The 19,552-nt window shown below is 44.1% G+C and overlaps 1 protein-coding gene across 2 annotated transcripts in view; it reads left to right on the forward strand.

Moving 5' to 3' along the window:
- PTPN2 (protein tyrosine phosphatase non-receptor type 2) overlaps nt 1-19,552 on the forward strand; it is an 83,636-nt gene that overhangs the window by 36,757 nt on the left and 27,327 nt on the right. For both annotated transcript variants that reach the window (XM_081253236.1, XM_081253235.1), the window contains exons 3-4: nt 10,841-10,941; nt 17,107-17,205. In XM_081253236.1, the coding sequence (XP_081109362.1) occupies nt 10,841-10,941; nt 17,107-17,205 (200 nt within the window). The remainder of the gene's footprint in view (nt 1-10,840; nt 10,942-17,106; nt 17,206-19,552) is intronic.

Here is a 19,552-nt window from a genome sequence, read left to right on the forward strand (position 1 = left end):
ACATACATACATACATACATACATACAGTAAATATTTAAAAACGAAACAGAAACCCCAGAAAGACAGAGACAGGTGCGTATAAACAGTATTAGGAGAAAAAAGGGGAACATCAATACAGATGTAAAAGGAATTAAAAAGCTAGAGTACTGCAAACAATTATGGCAATAAATGTGATCAGTTAGAAGAAATGGAACAGACTCCTGGAAAAATAGAATTTACCAACACAGATTAAAGGAGAAGTAGAGTCTAAGTCGACCTGTGACAGCTAAATAAATTAAATAAATTAAAAAAACATTTCCACTAAGAAAACACTGGGACTAGATGCTTTAACAGGTGTGTCTTTTTCATAAATCTATTTATTTATTTTATTAATTTTGACTGCATTGGGTCTTCGTTGCTGCGCGGGGCTTTCTCTAAGTTGCATTGCGGCAAGCGGGGGCTGCTCTTCATTGTGGTGCACGGGCTTCTCATTGCAGTGGCTTCTCTTGTTGCAGAGCACAGGCTCTTAGGCGCGCAGGCTTCAGTAGTTGTGGTGCACGGGCTTAGTTGCTCCGCAGCATGTGGGATCTTCCTGGACTAGGGCTCGAACCCGTGTCCCCAGCACTGGCAGGCAGATTCTTAACCACTGCACCATCAGGGAAGTCCCAACAGGCATGTCTTAATAATAATAAAAACTCTCCCTGAGAACAGAAAAAGAGAATACTCCTCAATTCCTTTTGTGATGCTATTAGATAATTTGGATGTCCAAATCAGAAAAGTTTAGTGAGAGGAATAAAAGTTACAGGCGTGTCTACCTCATGAATGTAGATGTAAAAATCCTAAAGAAAGGTTAGAAAACTGAATACAGCAGTGTCTGTATTAAGTTTATTTTAGCAATGTAAGGATGGCTTAGAATTAGACAGTCTTATAAATGTAATTAACCTTAGTAACAAGGCAAAGGAGAAAAAGCCATATGGATATCTCAATAGATGCAAAAAGATTATTTAAAGTCAGTTCTTGCTCCTGATTAAAAACAACGTATCAAACTAGAAACAGAAGGAAACTTCTGTAACTAACATGAGAGGACACCTACAGTTATATTACTCTTAATGATAATGTGTTACATTCTTAAAACTTGAGGAGAAGACAAGGGTGCCCACAAGTACCACTTCCACTTGACATTGTACTTTGGGTCTCAGACACTGCAGTAAGAGAAGAATAAGAAACGAAGGCAAAAGGATTGGGAACTGCTGCTGTCTAACTAACCCGCTCAGACCCTAACAGTCACTCGCCACGTCTGGAATCGGGAGGTTGACTGGATGCAGGCGGGTCTTGCTCACCATCTCCCTGGCAGCATAGCTCAGGTGGTGGCTGGGCTGGGTCGCCTGGAACCTCACCCAGTGGTAAACCGTCAGCTGCAACACCTGCACATGGCATCTCCACGTGACCTGGACTTCCTCATCAGTAGCCCCTGAGTTGCAGGAGTGAGCATCCTTGGAGTCTAGCCGGGAGCTGCACTGCCTGTGTCACCTCTCCTTTGAAGTCACACATCACCTGCACCACATTCTGTTCATTAGGGCGAGGTACCACGTCATCCAGATTCAAGAGGAGAGAGTTGTCACAAAGAACTGTGGGCATGTTTCAAAACCACTACAGTTACGAATTATATGGTTTTTTTCTTCATAGATAATCCAGAAAATTCACAGACAAATCAGGTAATTAATAAACATTTTGATAGTCTCAGAATTATGAGACAATAGACTTTCAATTTATGAAAACAGATTTTTATACATGACAAGAATGTGCTTGTCATCTTTCTTGCTAAGCACACTTAGATAAAAACTATTGTATAATAGTAATCAGAATAAGTATAGATATAACTTAAATGTTATGTTAACTGTTCTGTAAATATTTGCTAACATTCTTCCTCATCACATCTAAAGTTTAAAAATAAAGACTGGGACTTCCCTGGTGCCTGCCAGTGCAGGGGACATGGGTTCGAGCCCTGGTTCGGGAAGATCCCACATGCCACAGAGCAGCTAAGTTCGTGCGCCACAACTACTGAGCCCGCGTGCCACAACTATTGGAGCCCACGTGCCACAACTCCTGGAGCCTGCGTGCCTAGAGCCCGTGCTCTACAACAAGAGAAGCCACTGCAATGAGAAGCCCATGCACTGCAAGGAAGAATAGCCCCGGCTTACCGCAACTAGAGAAGGTCCTCGCTTAGCAATGAAGACCCAACGCAGCCATAAATAAATAAACTAATTAATTAATTAATTAAATTTTAAAAGATCATTAAAAAATAAAAATAAAGACTAAATGCACTTATTCTCAAAATCCATTGTGTAGACAGCTCTTTTACTTAAAAGTTTTCTCGTTAACTGTTAGGATTTTGACCTTTGGTTCTATCTCCGTTTTTGGTTTTTGGTGAAGAGTTCTTAACGTGATATCAAAAGCACAATCCATAAAAGAAAAAAAATCAACAATTTGGACTAAACCAAAATTTAAGACTTTTGCTTTGTGAAAGACCCCGTTAGTAGGATGGAAGTAGGATAGAGAGACGAGGACAGAGTGGGAGAAAATATTTATAAACCACAAAGAACTCATATCTAGAGTAGATACAGAACTTTGAAAATATAGCAGTAAAAATCCCAAACAGTCCAGTTCAGAAATGGGCAGAAGATGATGAAAGTAGATGGCACATAAGCACACGAAAAACATCACTAACCATTAGGGAAAAGCAAATTAAAACCATGGTGGTGAGTGATTGTGAGACACGTACTAGAGGAGCTGAAATGACAGGGCCGCGGATTCCAAGGACGTGGAGAAGCTGGATCTCCTACGCGGCTGGGAGGACCAAGGACGGTGGACGGTGCGGCCGCTCTGGAACGTGGTGTAGTAGCTTCTTGATTTCCTTATATGACGCAGCCGCCATACTACTGGACATTTATCTCCGAGAATTGCAACCTTATGTCCACACAGAAATGTGAAAGTGGGTGTTCAGAGCAGCTTTGTTTGTAAGAGGTCCAAATTGGAAACGACCCAAGTGTCCATCAGTGGGTAAGTGGTCAACACACCGTGGTTCTTTTGTTCCTGCCGTGGGAAGCTCCCCGTGCCCTGCAGCAGCTTGGGTGGGCCCCAGAGGACTCCCACTGAGCAGAGTCCAGTCTCAAGGTTACCTCCTGCATGATTCCATTTATACAGCGTTCTGGGAATGGTGCCGCCGTTACGGGGGAGGGTAGATCACTGGGTCAGGACGGGGTTGGGGAAGAGAGACTCTGAAGGGGGCACAGAGGAGCTTGTGGCGGCGGGTGCATGAGTTTGCACACGCCATAAAACCGCTCCACACGAGTGATGCCTGCAAAACAGGAGACGGGGATCAGGTCTGAGGGTTATTCCAGTGCCTTTCCAGGTTTCTGGATTTCACAACCTTCCTGAATCGGGTCCTGGGTAGGGCACTGTGCGAGGTGGGGGTGGGATATGGTGAACTTGTCAGGGTCCCTGGCCACGCCGATGGCTGAGGCCTGGGCGCTGAGCGGGCTGGAGCCTCGTCACGGCAGGCCCCACCTGTAGCCACCACGTCACGTGGACAGCTCTGGTGTTGGAGCTGTGCCAGGGCTTCAGGGAGAGCCCTTAAGTCAGTGAGGAAGCCGGGCACATCCTCCAGGACCATCCATTATACTCAGAACGGGCATTGGGGGAAGGAGTGGTTGATATATTAAAATACAGATACAATAGCAAAGTAGAATTTTTAAGTTTCTGTAAATTTTTAAGATAAAATAAGACTTTTTGAGGAGTTCTATACTTGACACGTTTAGGGTATAAATGAGGGTCAGTCAGTAGAAATAGTGGAGAAGGACAAGTGTAATCTGGCCGTTTCCTCTTAACGGATGAGAAAGAGGCCCAGGAGACCAGTGCTGGGTTTTGGGTCCTGGGCCCGCACCTCCGGGGCCCGCCCTGCTCTGTGCAGGTCATAGGGGCTTCTTTGGCCATGGGGGCCAATGGAGCCAGAGCAGACTCCGGGGCCACACCCATGCCCCTTCGCCTCCCTCACTGTTCTGTCTCATCTGGCCACATGATTCCAGTTGCCTCTATTAAAATGTCCTGAAGCTTTCTGAGCTCTTGTTTTTTGCTGAATTACTTTACTCAGGTCAGTTGTAGTTTCATCTCCTGCTGACGTTTAGAGTGTTTTTTTTTTTTTTTTTTTTGTCTGTACGCGGGCCTCTCACTGTTGTGGCCTCTCCCGTTGTGGAGCACAGGCTCCAGACGCGCAGGCTCAGCGGCCATGGCTTACGGGCCCAGCCGCTCCGCGGCATGTGGGATCTTTCCGGACTGGGGCACGAACCCCTGTCCCCTGCATCGGCAGGCGGACTCTCAACCACTGCGCCACCAGGGGAGCCCTAGAGTGTTTTTATGGTGACATGTCATTCTAAAAAAATTCTACCACAGCTTAACAGTTTGAATATGAACATTTTCTGGAATTCATTGTATAAGCAATGCTTGACCACTTGCTAGCCTAAATTGTTATGACACCGTGCTCGTAGGTGCTACGAGAAAACAGAAGTAGAAGCCCCTATTCTCTGATAGTTGGATTTAGGAGTTGAGACTAATGAATCAGTACAGGATCTCTCAACTCTGAACCTAAGTTTCAGGCGCTTCTCTTCCCTTTGTTCACGGGGCTTGTGCTGCAGTTGCCATCCCCAGACGTGAGGCATGTACCTATCACAAAGCCTTCACTCTTCTCTGTGCGTGGCACACTCTTGACCCAAATATTCATGTGGCTGACCTCCTCTAAGTCTTTGCTTCACTGTCACTGTCACAGTGAGCCCCAGGCTGACCACCTGTTTAGAATTGCAACCTGCCTCCCTTCCCAGCACAGCTGCCCTTTACTCTGCTCTTTTTTCCCATAGGGTTTATTACTGTATAACATGTAATAAAAATACTTAATTATTTTGCTTATTGCTGTCTCCCTTTGCGAGAAGGTAAGCTCCCCAGGAGTGTGGATGGGTTCCAGGGGCCTGGGTTTGTGGATGAAAGGGAAATACCATTTGTCGCCCAACCCCCTCTCCCTTCCTTTCTCCTAGAAGGAGAGATCTGAGCTTCAAGGAAAGTGGTGAGCTGCTCACTGATTGTGTGAGACCAAAGCGTGGTGTGTCTTATTTTTAATTAATTAATTTATTTATTTATTTTTGGCTGCATTGGGTCTTTGTTGCTGCAAGTGGGCTTTCTCTAGTTGCGGCGATCAGGGGCTACTCTTTGTTGTGGTGCGTGGGCTTCTCATTGTGGTGGCTTCTCTTATTGCAGAGCACAGGCTCTAGGTGCACGGCCTTCAGTAGTTGTGGCTCGCGGGCTCTAGAGCATGGGCTCAGTAGTTGTGGCTTGCGGGCTCTAGTGCACAGGCTCAGTAGTTGTGGTGCACTGGCTTAGTTGCTCCGCGGCATGTGGGATCTTTCCAGACCAGGGCTTGAACTCTTGTCCCCTGCGTTGGCAGGCAGATTCTTAACCACTGCGCCACCAGGGAAGTCCCATGTCTTGTTTTATAGATCCTGTCGAAGAGGAAAGGTGTCCGTGTTCAAGCGACACTGGTAACTTTTACCTGTTTTGTAAGGACACCTCTCAGTCTTCTTTCCATCTCAGAGACTCTGGGGTGGATTCAAGGGGCCCTTTTCAGTTTGGGGATGTGCGGAGGCAGAATTTAACCAGTTAACACTGTCCTGTCAAGTTTAGGAACTTGGAATCATGATGGATTGAGAGAGGTGGACATGTGCAGGCAGCTGGCCCCTTATTTGGAGGAGGCCGAGCCCTCTGTGTGCTCCACACAGTGTCACTGGTGGCCAGTCCATGCGGCTGTGCCACAGGCCCCGATGGATGGGACTGCCCGAGTGTCAGGCCGTCCTCCTCGTTCCAGCCCGTCCTCTGTCCGCTGTTCGTTCTTTCCTCGAAGTTCAGGTGCTCGTGCGGAGTTGCCAGGGCCTCTCCTCCTCCCAGTCCTTCTCGGCGGCCCCTGTGCTCCTCTTCCTGCTGCTCCTCCTGCTGGAAGCCCCCTCCCCTCCTCTTACCCTGGCCTGCTCCCACTATACTCAGTGCAGCACAGTATGGCACTAGGACTTATTTCCCGATAGGGTTTTTTTTCTTTTAAAAAGCTTGAAACAAATAATGTCTTATCTCTCTGTCCTGGTTGCCTGGCTCCTGGCATGTATGTGTTGACCAGGTGTGGAAGGTGGTCAATTTAAAGAGCACATCGTCTGGTGGGCGGGATGTGCAGGAGGGGGGCTTCCATCAGAGAAGGGAAGTCCTGGGCCAGGCCTTCAGAGGTGAGGTGTGTGTGCAGAGATGGAGGCGGAAGTCATCCCTGAGGCAAAGAGCAGGGTGGGCGGCAATGCTGGGGAGGATCTGGGGCGTCTCTGGGCCTCTGCTGCTGCTCCTCTAGGGTGCGATCGAGGCTGATGACTTGACTGGCCCGAGTGTCAGCAAAACGCGCACAACACGACTCAGGGTGTGAGGGGTGAGGGTGGAGAGCAGCGAGCACCTGACACATCCCAGGAGTGAAAAGTCGTGCACAGCCATTGTGGTTGGTTATGTCGTCAGAAAAGGAACTGTTCAGCTCGTATGGTTTTACTTTGCTGAGGAGACAGCTGAGATGCTGACCCTCTGCACGATGGCTTGTTTCTTCTCCACTAACATGGCCACACCGATGCTGATGGGGGTTTAGCTCTAGCTTTGCTTTTGGCTCATTGCTTGATTTATGAGAGAAAATTCATGTTATTTGTGCCTCCAGTATCTACTTGTAGGATTGAAGAGAGTTGACACATCTGTCAGATGCTTACATTCTTGACTGGGAAGTGCCACATGGTGTGGAAATCAGTGCCGAACGCTTACTGTCCCCCATTGAGAAAGGAGCCTGAAGCGGGAAGTCTGTTAAAGCTGTGCTGATAGTCAGTCTTCTGCCCAGTTTCTGTTCATTGTTCTTAATCTCTGCCTCGGCATAAATGTGAGCCCTTCTTGTTTGACCTGGAAGACTTTCCACAAGGAGATGTCTTTACGATAATGAAAAAACATGTAACGGGGGGTGGGGTGGGGGAAAAAAGCTCATTGTGACAGTATTGAAAGAGGAAGCTAATCTGTGTTGTCAGCTCAGGCCACAACTAGAGCCAGTCATTTCTTGACAGATGAAGCCATTTCTCAGAAAACAGGCTGTTTGCGGGTGGGAGGTGCGGGGACTCGTGGTTGGAAGTTTGCCTAATCCAGCTCATTGCCGCAGTCCACGGGGTGTGCATTTCTTCCCTCTCCCCGATGATGCCGCTGTGGAGAAAAGTATGCATTCTTGATCGTCCTGCTGGTGGTGTTATTAGATGTTGAGAAATCAGATTTCCTGTGAGGTGTGGTTTGGTTGCTTTTGTGGCCTCTCCTGCAATACAGTTTGAATCATCTTCATTTTCTCCCTTTGCTGGATCCTTTAAAAGATAAGGAAGTGGGGGATAACCATACACTTAGAATGATGATAAAGTGCTGATGGCCCTGAGGCTGTGGGACTCTGATCTGGTAGTCTCATTTCAGAGATTCTTAGGCAGGATCAACTACTTTGGGGAGAGGAGAAAGCATGTAACTTCGTGGGTTTTCTTCTAACTCAGAAGTCAGAAGTTTGATTTGGAGTGAACCGTTCACAGGTTTGGGGCTGACCAGTCGTGACGGGCAGGGAGAGGAGACACTTGACCTCAAGTGTTAAGGGGACCCATGTCACCCTCACAGATATTTCAGACCAGACAGTAAGTGGTTCTTGGTGGGAAAAGAGGCTTTGTCTCTCTTTGTTATCATTGCCAGAGAATATAAATCATCAAGTCACAATTCCTCATAAAAAGGCTTTGATAGTTTCACTTCCTGAAATGTTTATACTTACTTGGTAGATAGTGTTAAAGTTATGTATTTTATTTAACACAAGAAACTCTTACGTTTTTTTCTGTACACAGATTCTCTTCTGAATCAAAAAGTTACATGCTTTGCATTTTTTATTAATCTTCTTAATGGAACAGAACAATTAAAATGATGTTAGATGTAGCTGAAAGTTTAAAAAAATCAGTCCTGAGGAGAAAACATAGGTTCAGCCAACATTTGTAGCCAGTTCTAAATAGCTAGACTTTTCCCAAGGATTACCTTCCTTTTGGGAGGTGCCTTTCAGGTAATGCCTTGCTCCCCTACTGGTCAGTACTCAGGCTCCAGGGAACGGATCTGGGGGTGTGTGATTCATGTTTTTAATGAGCTGGAGTGACACCAGGTGTAGATGTTAACACTGGAGAGAAAATAACAGTGAACCCAGTTCAAAGTCCTGAAGGCAGGGTGTCAGATACCTTTAAAACACCCCTGTGGTCTTTCCAGGCTTATGGAAGGGTCTGGATGACTTGCCGGATAACTGAATTCCCAGCGCCCTGTAGGGGAACCTTCCCAGTGCCTATGGATTCTTGCTGCTTTTGCCAAATTGCTTTTTTCACTTGTGCAATAGATATGATTAGTCTCCGGGGTTTCTGTTCTTTCTGTGATTACAGCATGAGGAAATATGTTCCTTTGGTATTATATTTTGGCAGAACTTGAATTTTAGGGATTGTGTAGCATTTTAAAAGCATTCATTATTCTTCTGATACGTGTTATGTAGGAGGTGTATGGTCTTTATTTTGTTAATTATATAGCTGACTTTTTTACTCTCTCACATAACAGTTAAAGAGTGATCAAACTGTTAAAAAAAATGACTGTTAAAAAAAAAAAGTGACTGTTGACATCATCTTTCCGAGAACACTAGTATAAGTGATTTACTATAACAAGACCTTCGCTTTTCCTGTTTGCACATGACGTGTAATATTTACAGAGGTCTTGGGTTCAGTCCAGCAGAAACATCTCACATAAATTGATGTGTGGAACTAAAGCCATTTAACATTTTCTTTCACATGGAGGTAATGTGAACAGTTTTTATAGTTTAAAAGTGGGAGAGAGAATGGTTGTTTGGTATTGCCTTGAGGGGAGCAGTTTACAATAGAACGTTTTCTCTAGTTAGACATCAAACATGCATGTAGGTTATAATTCAGTCATATGCCTCTGCCTGTCATATATTTAGAATTCTGAGTTAACACTAGTTCTGTTATTATACGTGTGCTTCCTCTCGCAGTGTCTTGTTTCTCTTCCCTTCTCTCCAAAATGATATAGGTAAAGTTTTGTGCTCCACGTATTTAAATTAGCATCAATTCTAAATCTGTGAGATTTCCACTTTTAAAAACGAGTGTATCTAAACTGTTATAACACAATCTAAGTAATGAAGTGTCTTTAGTTGTCTTTTAAAGAATTGGAGGCTTTCCCTGGTGGCACAGTGGTTGAGAGTCCGCCTGCCGATGCAGGGGACACGGGTTCGTGCCCCGGTCCAGGAAGATCCCACATGCCGCGGAGCGGCTGGGCCCGTGAGCCGTGGCCGCTGAGCCTGCGTGTCCGGAGCCTGTGCTCCGCGACGGGAGAGGCCACAACAGTGAGAGGCCCAAGTACCACCAAAAAAAAAAAGATTTGGGGCTTCCCTGGTGGCGCAGTGGTTGAGAGTCCGCCTGCCGATGCAGGGGACACGGGTTCGTGCCCCGGTCTGGGAAGATCCCACATGCCGCGGAGCGACTGGGCCCGTGAGCCATGGCCGCTGAGCCTGCGCGTCGGGAGCCCGTGCTCCGCAGCGGGAGGGGCCACAGCGGTGAGAGTCCCGCGTACCGCAAAAAAAAAAAAAGAAAAAAAAATGTAAAAAAGAATTGGAATATTCCAAGTGTGTTAAATATAGTTTAGCACTTGATCTAATTATATAATTAAGTGCTAAAAATTATTTATATATAGTTGTATGCACATCTGTTGAATGAAGAAAATGAAATGTAGTTACTGTGGGGATCTGATCTTATTTATTTGAGGCCATTGTTGTTTTTTTTTTTTTTTTTGCAGTACGTGGGCCTCTCACTGTTGTGGCCTCTTCCGCTGCGGAGCACGGGCTCCGGACGCGCAGGCTCAGCGGCCATGGCTCACGGGCCCAGCCGCTCCGCGGCATGTGGGATCTTCCCGGACCAGGGCACGAACCCATGTCCCCTGCATCGGCAGGTGGACTCGCGACCACTGTGCCACCAGGGAAGCCCAAGGCCATTGTTTTTTGTAGGTAGACTTATTAGTTCTTAGGCATAAAGAATCTTAACCATCCTTTCACTTTTAGGAAGATAGATGCTTTATTTCTTTTACTATGTTTTACTCTTTGGTCAATTTTTCTAGTTAAACAACAGCTAAACTACCACTAACAGAAGCACTTCCTTCTAACACACAGTAACAAACAAAAGGATTTCATCTTTGTACTTCCTTTTAAAAAAGGGAATAACTTGGGGGACTTCCCTGGGGGTCCAGTGGTAAAGAATCCGCTTTACAATGCAGGGCACGCAGGTTCGATCCCTGGTCAAGGAACTAAGATCCTACATGCTGCAGGGCAACTAAGCCCATGCACCACAACTACTGAGCTCACGTGCGAAAACTAGAGAGCCTGTGTGCCGCAAACTACAGAGCCCATGTGCCCTGGAGCCTGCATGCCACAACTAGAGAGAAGCCTGTGCACCGCAATGAAAGATCCTGCCTGCCTCGACAAAGATCCCGTGTGCCGCAGCTAAGACCTGACGCAGCCAAAAATAATAAATAATCTTTTTAAAAAATAGTAAAAAGGGGAGTAATTTGGGATTTGACTCTACTGGGGTGCCAATTTATTTTTCTTTGTCTCTTCTCTCGTTTTATAAATATCCAGAAAATTAATATTAAAATAAAAAAGAAATGCAAACTTGAAATGACGGTATGATTTGTCATGCTCTGTTTCAGATGATCACAGTCGTGTTAAACTGCAAAATGCTGAAAATGATTATATTAATGCCAGCTTAGTTGACATAGAAGAGGCGCAGAGGAGTTACATCTTAACACAGGCAAGTGGTGTGATGTGCAGCCGATGCCTGACCGCCATTCTTGTGATTGGTCTTCTTTAAAACACAGCGAAAAGTGTGTCCTGACTTCTTTTGGAGATGAAATTCTCTTTCAGTTTTTTCTGTTGTTATGTAATGAATGGTGTTATAATGTTTTGCAGCTGTGTATATTTCAGATAAAAGTAATCTTCAGTGTTACACGTTCTCTGAAAGAAAGTTGTTCATGAAATTTGGCTAGGCCGGTTCTTTTCTGGCCAGTTGTCCTCCTTGCTTTATATTGAATATTTGGTACAAAGCCTTGGTTTGCTGATGCTTTGTTACCTTCTGCTTCTCTTTACATCACTTGAATCAGAACGAGAGGCCCTTTGAAAGCTCTTCTCTGCCCCGCCCTGGCGTGTATTTTCAGAGTGTGGACAGGCCTTGGATGTCAGGACAGGTGAGGGTGTGAGCCAGGTGCCCAGACAACCAACAGGGAGGCCCAAGAGCCTGCTGCCCCTTTGGCCTCCTGCCTGATCGCTTCTCAGCACACCGGCCACACCCATGTTCCAGCAGCACTTTTCTTCCACTCTGAGATAGCAGAAATGATTTTGATTTATACACACCAGCTACCCTTTGTTTATCAAATAATAGATTTAATTAACAGTGCTCTCATTTCCCTCAGTTAATGATTTTTAAATATTCAAAAGATAAGCTGTATTATTCAGTATCTTGCAGTCACCTATAATGGAGCGTAATCTGAAAAAATATATGTATGTAACTGAATCACTTTGCTGTACACCTGTAACTAACACAGTATTGTAAATCAACTGTACTTAAATTTTAAAAAAGATAAGCTGCATATTTATAATGTTTGAGATTTTTAAAGAACCCATTTCAGATCAGAATAACCTGTTACTGAAAGTGAAAACCTTTCAAAATGGTAAGAAGATATTCAAATTAATGTAACTATGAACTGTTAGACTATCTCTAATTCACAGGAAACAAGAATTAATTACTCTTTTTTACTTGAAGTAAAGCAGCTCCTGTAAATCAAAAAGAAAAAAAAGAAACAATCCATGAAAAAAACTGGCAAAGAACATAAATTCACAGTTCAAAGAAAAGAAATAAAGATAGACAATATACATATGAAGAGATGCTCAACTTTTCTAGTAATTAGGGAATATAAATTTAAACCAGCAATCGGTTACCACTTCTCTCCTGTCAGATCAGCAGAGATTTAAAAGTTTATAATACTCAGGGGTCTAATACGTAAAGACATAAAGATACATGTGAGGGTGTTTGTTACAACTTCATTTTAATAGCATAGGGCCAGAAATAGTAGAACTGAAACAGTCTGCAAGGGCTGGCTAAATAAATTATACACCTGCTGTTCTTACTGATTATTTCTGGGAATTAGGAAAAAAGACTTTAATTTGCCATTTTCTGTAATATTTGAAGTATTATGCACATTCATGTTTTTAATGAACTCATTTTTAGAGTTAAAAAAATTTACTTTCTATTTGAAAAAACCATAATGATAAAAAACAGAAAAGAATAATTACCCTAGATTCCTTATCACACCCTTTCTTTCTCTCTTTTTTTCCAAGTCTTTTTTATCCATTCCTCTTTCTCATCTTTAGTCTCTAAAAATGCACTTGTTTCTCAAGATTCTGACTTAGGTTTTTTCCCCCGTGCAGTTTACACTCATCACTTCAACTCCCTGGGACCACATTTTGAACCTTTGTATCTTAAGAAAGAGGGTAGACTCTGGACTCATGGTATCTGTATTTGAATCCCAGTCTGGCTGCTTCATTGGATGTTCATTCATCCAGCAAAGCTTTGAGTACCTACTTTGTGGCAGCATTGTTTGAATAAAACAGCCATTCATAAAACTGCCATTATGAACTTCACATCCTAGTGGGAAGTAAAATTAACAGCTAGCAGCTAGCAGTCTTTTTTTAATTAATTAATTTATATTTATTTATTTATTTATTTTTGGCTGTGTTGGGTCTTTGTTGCTGCACATGGGCTTTCTCTAGTTGCAGGGAGCAGGGGCTACTCTTTGTTGCAGTGAGCAGGCTTCTCATTGTGGTGTCTTCTCTTGTTGCTGAGCATGGGCTCTAGGCGCGCGGGCTTCAGTAGTTTTGGCACATGGGCTCAGTAGTTGTGGCTCACGGGCTCTAGAGCGCAGGCTCAGTAGTTGTGGTGCACGAGCTTAGTTGCTTCACAGCATGTGGAATCTTCCCGGACCAGGGCTCGAACCCGTGTTCCCTGCATTGGCAGGCGGATTCTTAATTACTGTGCCACCAGGGAAGTCCCCGAGCTAGCAATCTTTTATTTATTATTTTATTGAACTATAGTTGATTTACCGTAGTATGTTAGTTTCAGGTGTACAAAAAGTGATTCAGTTATATACAGACACATACATCTATATCTGTTCTTTTTCAGATTCTTTGCTGTTGTAGGTTATTACAAGTTACTGAATATAGTTCCCTGAGCTACACAGTAAATCCTGTTATTTTATAGATGGTAGTGTGTATTTGTGAATCCCAAACTCCTAATTTATCCCTTCTCCCCTTTCCCCTTTGGTAACCGTAAGTATGTTTTCTGTGAGTCTGTTTCTGTTTTGTTACTAATTTCTTTTGTATCATATTTTAGATTCCACATGTAGGTGATATCATATAGTATTTGTCTTTGTCTGAATTACTTAGAATGATAATCTGTAGGTCCATCCATGTTGCTGCAAATAGCATTATTTCATTATTTTTTATGGCTGAGCAGTATTCCATTGTATATATGTACCACATCTTCTTTATCCGTTCATCTATAGATGGACACTTAGATGTCTTCCATGTCTTGGCTATTGTAAATAGTAACAGCTAGCAGTTTTTAACACTGTTCTATATTTTTTGTTTTGTATAATTTAAGCCTCAGGATAACCCTCTGTGGTAAATACTATTGTTATCCTTATGTTAACATGAGGAATCACCTAAAAAGACAAAGGAACTTCAAATAACTTTACCAAGGTCATACAACAAGTGGGATAAGGCCAGGATGTGAAGCTACACGGTCTCCATAGATTGCGTGGTTCTGCTCTTAATTATTCAGATCTGCTGCCTTGAAACTACTGTGTGACCTTGGACACATTATTTATTCCCCAAGCCTGTACTGTTGTCCCTTGGTATCTGTGGGGGTTTGCTTCTAGGATCCTTTGCAGATGCCAGAACCCATGGGTGCTCAAGTGCATAGTTGTCCTTCTCTGTCCTTGAGATTCCACATATACAGATTCCACCAATCATGGATCATGTATTAGGTTTGCCATCTGAGGTTGGTTGATTCTGCAGATGCGGAACCCATGGATAAGAGGGCCAGCTGTATATTTATTGAAAAAAATCTGCCTATATGTGGACCCCCGCAGTTCAAACCCGTGTTGTTCAAGAGTCAAGTGTGTACCTATGTTATCGATATATATCTCTATTATCTATAGAACAATGCTGATAAAAACTTATATAGTGCCTGGTACTATGGTGAGTACTCCATGGAGTATTTATTGTGGCATTTGTTACTGCTTTTTATTAGTAGTAGTAATGATAGTAATAACCCTTTTATAAAACATTATAAATCTCATCACGAAAAAGAAAATGCCTGACTCATACCCTAGTGATCTCATTTAAACCTCCTGTCCATGTTGGACAGCGTCTTTGTGTCCTGACAGAGTCCCTCCCCACTCATTCTAAATGGGACTCAGAAGCCCGTCTTCAGCTTTTTCTTATTTCCTGAGTCCCACCCCTGCCTCCACCCCCTGGCTTATATTTTTCAACGTCCATATGGGTGTTTTTACCCACGTGACCAATTGATGTCACAAATTCTGCATTTTCTATGTCGAACTATTTCTTTTTTTCTTTTTTTTTAAACCATGCCAGCCCCCTTCCTATTTCTCTCATATGGATTAAAGCTATCCTCCTCATGTGTCTAATACTTTCCTTTGTTCTGCTGCCCTGCCCTTCTTCAGAGCTCTCTTGAATTTTATCTGCACCAAAGTGGTAGCTTCTTGACTTCTTTCCTTGCCACCACCAGTCCGTCCTCCCTAATCCATCTTTAACAATTCCACCAGAATTATTTTTTGTGACATACGAATCTGGTCATATCCCTTTACTCCTTAAAGAAGAGTTTGGTGACTATTTCTTGCATTCAAGACCCTCCCACTCTGCAGGTGCAGTTTCCTACCGTGTACCTCCATGTTGCCCTCAGCAATCTAGCTGTCTTTTCCCAGATGTCCCCTAAACTTGCACATGCCTTGCCTTATGCTGGAAATGGATCCTGATTCCCTACCTTTCCTTCCCCCATGTCAGTGCCCTCCTCATTTTTAAGGCTCTGCGCCAGTATCCTTCCTACTCCTGCAAACCTGATGGTTTACCCCTTACTCTTGTGGTGCTCGATGTGTTTCCGTTCCTTGCCTCTGTCGTAAGCTCTTTGACATCTGAGACTGCTTTTTCCTTTGTATCTAGTACATTGGAACAGAGAAGACGCACAGAAAATATTTCAAAGGATAGAGAAAACCAGAGATGCTAAGTGTTTATTAAAACTGCAGTTGTTCTCATTGTCCTTTGTTGCTTATTACTTTTGTCATCTTTTCCCTCTGAGTTTTATAAAAATTAAAAATCAGTCCTGTATATATCAGTCCCTTGGTATAGATCTCCATTTTGCACAAGAAAAATAGGTAGTATTGCTGGTAAGTGGAAGGGCTGAGAAACCCTCTCCCATTTCAGAACTACTAACAGAATGTGTATGTGTGTGTGTGTGTGTGTGTGTGTGTGTGTCTCTCTCTCTGTGTGCGCATGCGCGTGTGTGTGTGTGAACACGCTAAGGAGCGACTTCATTGGTGAACTGATCTGTCCATTTTTTTAGACGAAAGAAACGGCATTCATTTTACTGGGGCTCTTCTCATTGCTGTTTTTATCTTCACACTGTTTGGTTTTGGAAGTAACTCAAGCATTGGATAACATGCACCGAAGGAGGGGAACAGTCCCTCAAACCCGAGGGTGCAGCTCCTCAGGATTCCCAATCCCTTTCTAGCATTTGTATAACTTAGAGCTTAGAGTTTATTAGTTCAAATAATATTTACCTAACACCCACTATACACCAGGGATACAACTGCCCTAAAGCTGCTTTCAGTGTAGCACCACTTGAATTGCCTTGTTTTCCATGTGGAGCTGAAGCTTTAGTCAGACCTGGCCTCCCAGCGTCCTGCGAGGTGAATGCTTGTTGAGTTACTGGAGGTACAGTCAAACCTCGTTCATGTTAATCTTTACTCACTTAAAGTAGTTAAAGTTTGGGCATGGCCTTCTCATCTCTTCTTTGCCCTTTATTCTGCCCTGTGGTACGCATTAATCAAAATGTGAAGGTAATTGGAAATTCATAATATTATTTGATTTTTTTTCCCCCATGGCAGTATTGTGATATGCACTGTTACCCCTTTTAACTCTGCTCTTGAGGTTACACATTCTCTGGTTTTGTAGATTAACAGTTTCATAGTGGTTCAGGTGCTTTGCAATTTCCGCTTTTTCTGGAATTCTCTTTGTAGCTAACTTGGGTTGGTTGCAAGCCAGTGCTGGCACAGACTTCCTCCTTTGCAGGGCTGCCCTCATCATGGAAGGCAGGGCCTCTCTTTCTGCGGCAGAGACCGGAGGGGGACAGAAATCGCCTTTGCCTGCCTCCTTTGCAGCTAGAATACAACCTGTAGATCTTGGCATCTGCGATTTTGACCCTGGTTTGCTTACAGGTTGTGCGTGAGTAATACAGCCACCTTAGGATGGCAGTACCAGCAAAGCAGGTGATGTTAGTGACAAGTTGGGAGTACTGTCCCAAGCCCACTCCTCTTGGACAAAATCTTGTCTTGACGTTTGTTCCTACCCAAGCCTGGTTCTCCAGCTCTCAACTCTGAAAGTCACCTGAGAGCCTAAAAATTTTCCTTTTCTGCCTAAGTAAATAAAAGTCACTTTTGATCATTGATAATCAGTAATCCTAACTAGCACAGACCTGTTTTTAGTTCAAGTGGATTTAAAGTCTCGATTTACTCTTTATGATCCGTTACACTGTTCTCAGAAGAGAAGCTTCCCTGAAGGAGTTTCCTCGGAGCTTTACTCTGTCCCCTTTCTCTTACCTACTTTTCCTTCTCTGTTCTTACAGGGTCCACTTCCTAATACAGGTTGTCATTTCTGGCTCATGATTTGGCAGCAAAAGACCAAAGCAGTTGTCATGCTAAACCGAATTGTGGAGAAAGAATCGGTGAGTAATACTTGATATTTACAACTTAGTGTACTGCCTGTGATTGTTAACTTATAAATATTTTCTTATTTCTTTTGGGATATTCATTCATTAGTTTTGGCCTTTAATTGCTAAAGACTAGTGGTCAGGGTGATTCTGACCAGAAGAGCTAATGTATCCTTCTCCTTTTTTACCTTAAATATTTAAATAACAATTGCGGACCACTACCCTCCAAAATATAAGTATAATGGAGCCAGTATTGGCTAGTAGTGGTATTTAGATCTTTGGAATCCGTAGGCTTTATCACAATCTTTACAACTTATTATTATCAAAATCCTGAAAATTTTATAAAAGATTAAAGTGACAGGTTTCTAAAACCTTTATAAATTACTGTTGGCTCTTAGGTCACAAGGCAGTAAGTATAGAAATGTATAAATTTATTGACATTTGAAGTGCAGTCTAAACCCAGTGCTAATTAGTGGTGTGACGCTGGGTAAGTCTTTCAGCTTCTGTGGCTTTAGGGTCCTCTTCTGTCAAACATGCAAATTGGAAAGTATTATCTGTTAGGTCTCTTTCAGCCCTGAGGTCTTAGACTGCTCTGCTTCTTCAGGTTCCTGATTCTTCCTTTTAAAAAAAAAAAAAAAAAAAAGATTTAATTTATTTTTGGCTGCGTTGAGTCTTCGTTGCTGTGCACGAGCTTTCTCTAGTCGAGTGGGGGCTTCTCTTGTTGTGGAGCATGGGCTCTAGCCCTGCGGGCTCAGTAGTTGTGGCACGTGGGCTCTAGAACGCAGGCTTAGTAGTTGTGGCGCATGGGCCTAGTTACTCCGCAGCATGCGGGATCTTCCCGGACCAGGGTTCGAACCCGTGTCCCCTGCATTGGTGGGTGGATTCCTATCCACTGCACCACCAGGGAAGTCCCTCTTCCTTTTTTCTAAATTAATAGTTGCCAGTTTTCAGTGGTGGTGAAGGTTTTTCTAGTCTGTTTTATATCTGAAGTGGTGTTAACATACCAGAGTGTCCAGCAGTGTCAGCATAGTTGTTTACAGTGGTTTTCATGCTTCAAGTGATGGGGGCTCTATCAGTTGGGACATGTTGAGCAGCGTTGCCAACTAGAGGATTATAAGTTTCATCCCTCATTCTGCAGTATAATTAGTATAATAAAAAGATAAGACAGGGCTTCCCTGGTGGGCAGTGGTTGAGAGTCCGCCTGCCGATGCAGGGGGACACGGGTTTGTGCCTCTGTCCAGGAAGATCCCACATGCCGTGGAGCTGCTAGGCCCATGAGCCATGGCCGCTGAGCCTGCGCGTCCGGAGCCTGTGCTCCGCAACGGGAGAGGCCACAACAGTGAGAGGCGCACGTACCGCAAAAAAAAAAAAAAAAAAAAGATAAGACTGCCACCAGAAATCAGAAATCATATTTACGGTGGTTGCATCTAGAGTCAGGTTTAATTGTCTAGGGGAAGGTCACCTTGTAGGTGGGGGCATAATGTTTGTCAGCGTAATGATGGTGGCAGCTGTTGCTGGTCGGTGTTTAGCTCCTTAATTAATTAGGGGATATAAAATAGTGATATTCCAGGAGCTCTTGTTGGAATACTTCTATTAAAAAAAAAACCTCCCACTCTTTTTTTTTTTTTTTTTTTTTTGCGGTATGCGGGCCTCTCACTGCTGCGGCCTCTCCCGTTGCGGAGCACAGGCTCCGGATGCGCAGGCCCAGCGGCCATGGCTCACGGGCCCAGCCGCTCCGCGGCATATGGGATCCTCCCAGACCGGGGCACGAACCCGTATCCCCTGCATCGGCAGGCGGACTCTCAACCACTGCGCCACCAGGGAGGCCCAAACCTCCCACTCTTGTTACTTGGCCACTTTTATTTTTTTTTTATTTTTAAAAAAAATTTTATTTGTTTGTTTATTTATTTATTTATGGATGCGTTGGGTCTTCATTGCTGTGTGCAGGCTTTAGTTGCAGTGAGTGGGGGCTATGCTTCTTTGCGGTGTGCAGGCTTCTCACTGCAGAGCACGGGCTCCAGGCACGCGGGCTTCAGCAGTTGTGGCACATGGGCTCAGTAGTTGTAGCTTGCAGGCTCCAGAGCGCAGGCTCAGCAGCTGTGGCGCACAGGCCTAGTTGCTCCATGGCATGTGGGATCCTCTCGAACCAGGGCTCGAACCCGCGTCCCCTGCGTTGGCAGGCGGACTCCCAGCCACCGTGCCACTGGGGAAGCCCCTTGGCCACTTTTAAATAGGAAAAGCAGTTTTCAAAAGAAGTTGATTCCCTAGTGTCCTCAACATGTGACCACTTAGGTTTTCTTGGTGTGGGGGCAGGGCGGGAGGGCATCAGGTACTGTGAAGTCATGGATTCAAACATCCTTGA

Source organism: Mesoplodon bidens (genome assembly GCF_964165515.1).
Source record: "Mesoplodon bidens genome assembly, chromosome: 13".
NCBI classification, from domain to species: Eukaryota; Metazoa; Chordata; class Mammalia; order Artiodactyla; family Ziphiidae; genus Mesoplodon; species Mesoplodon bidens.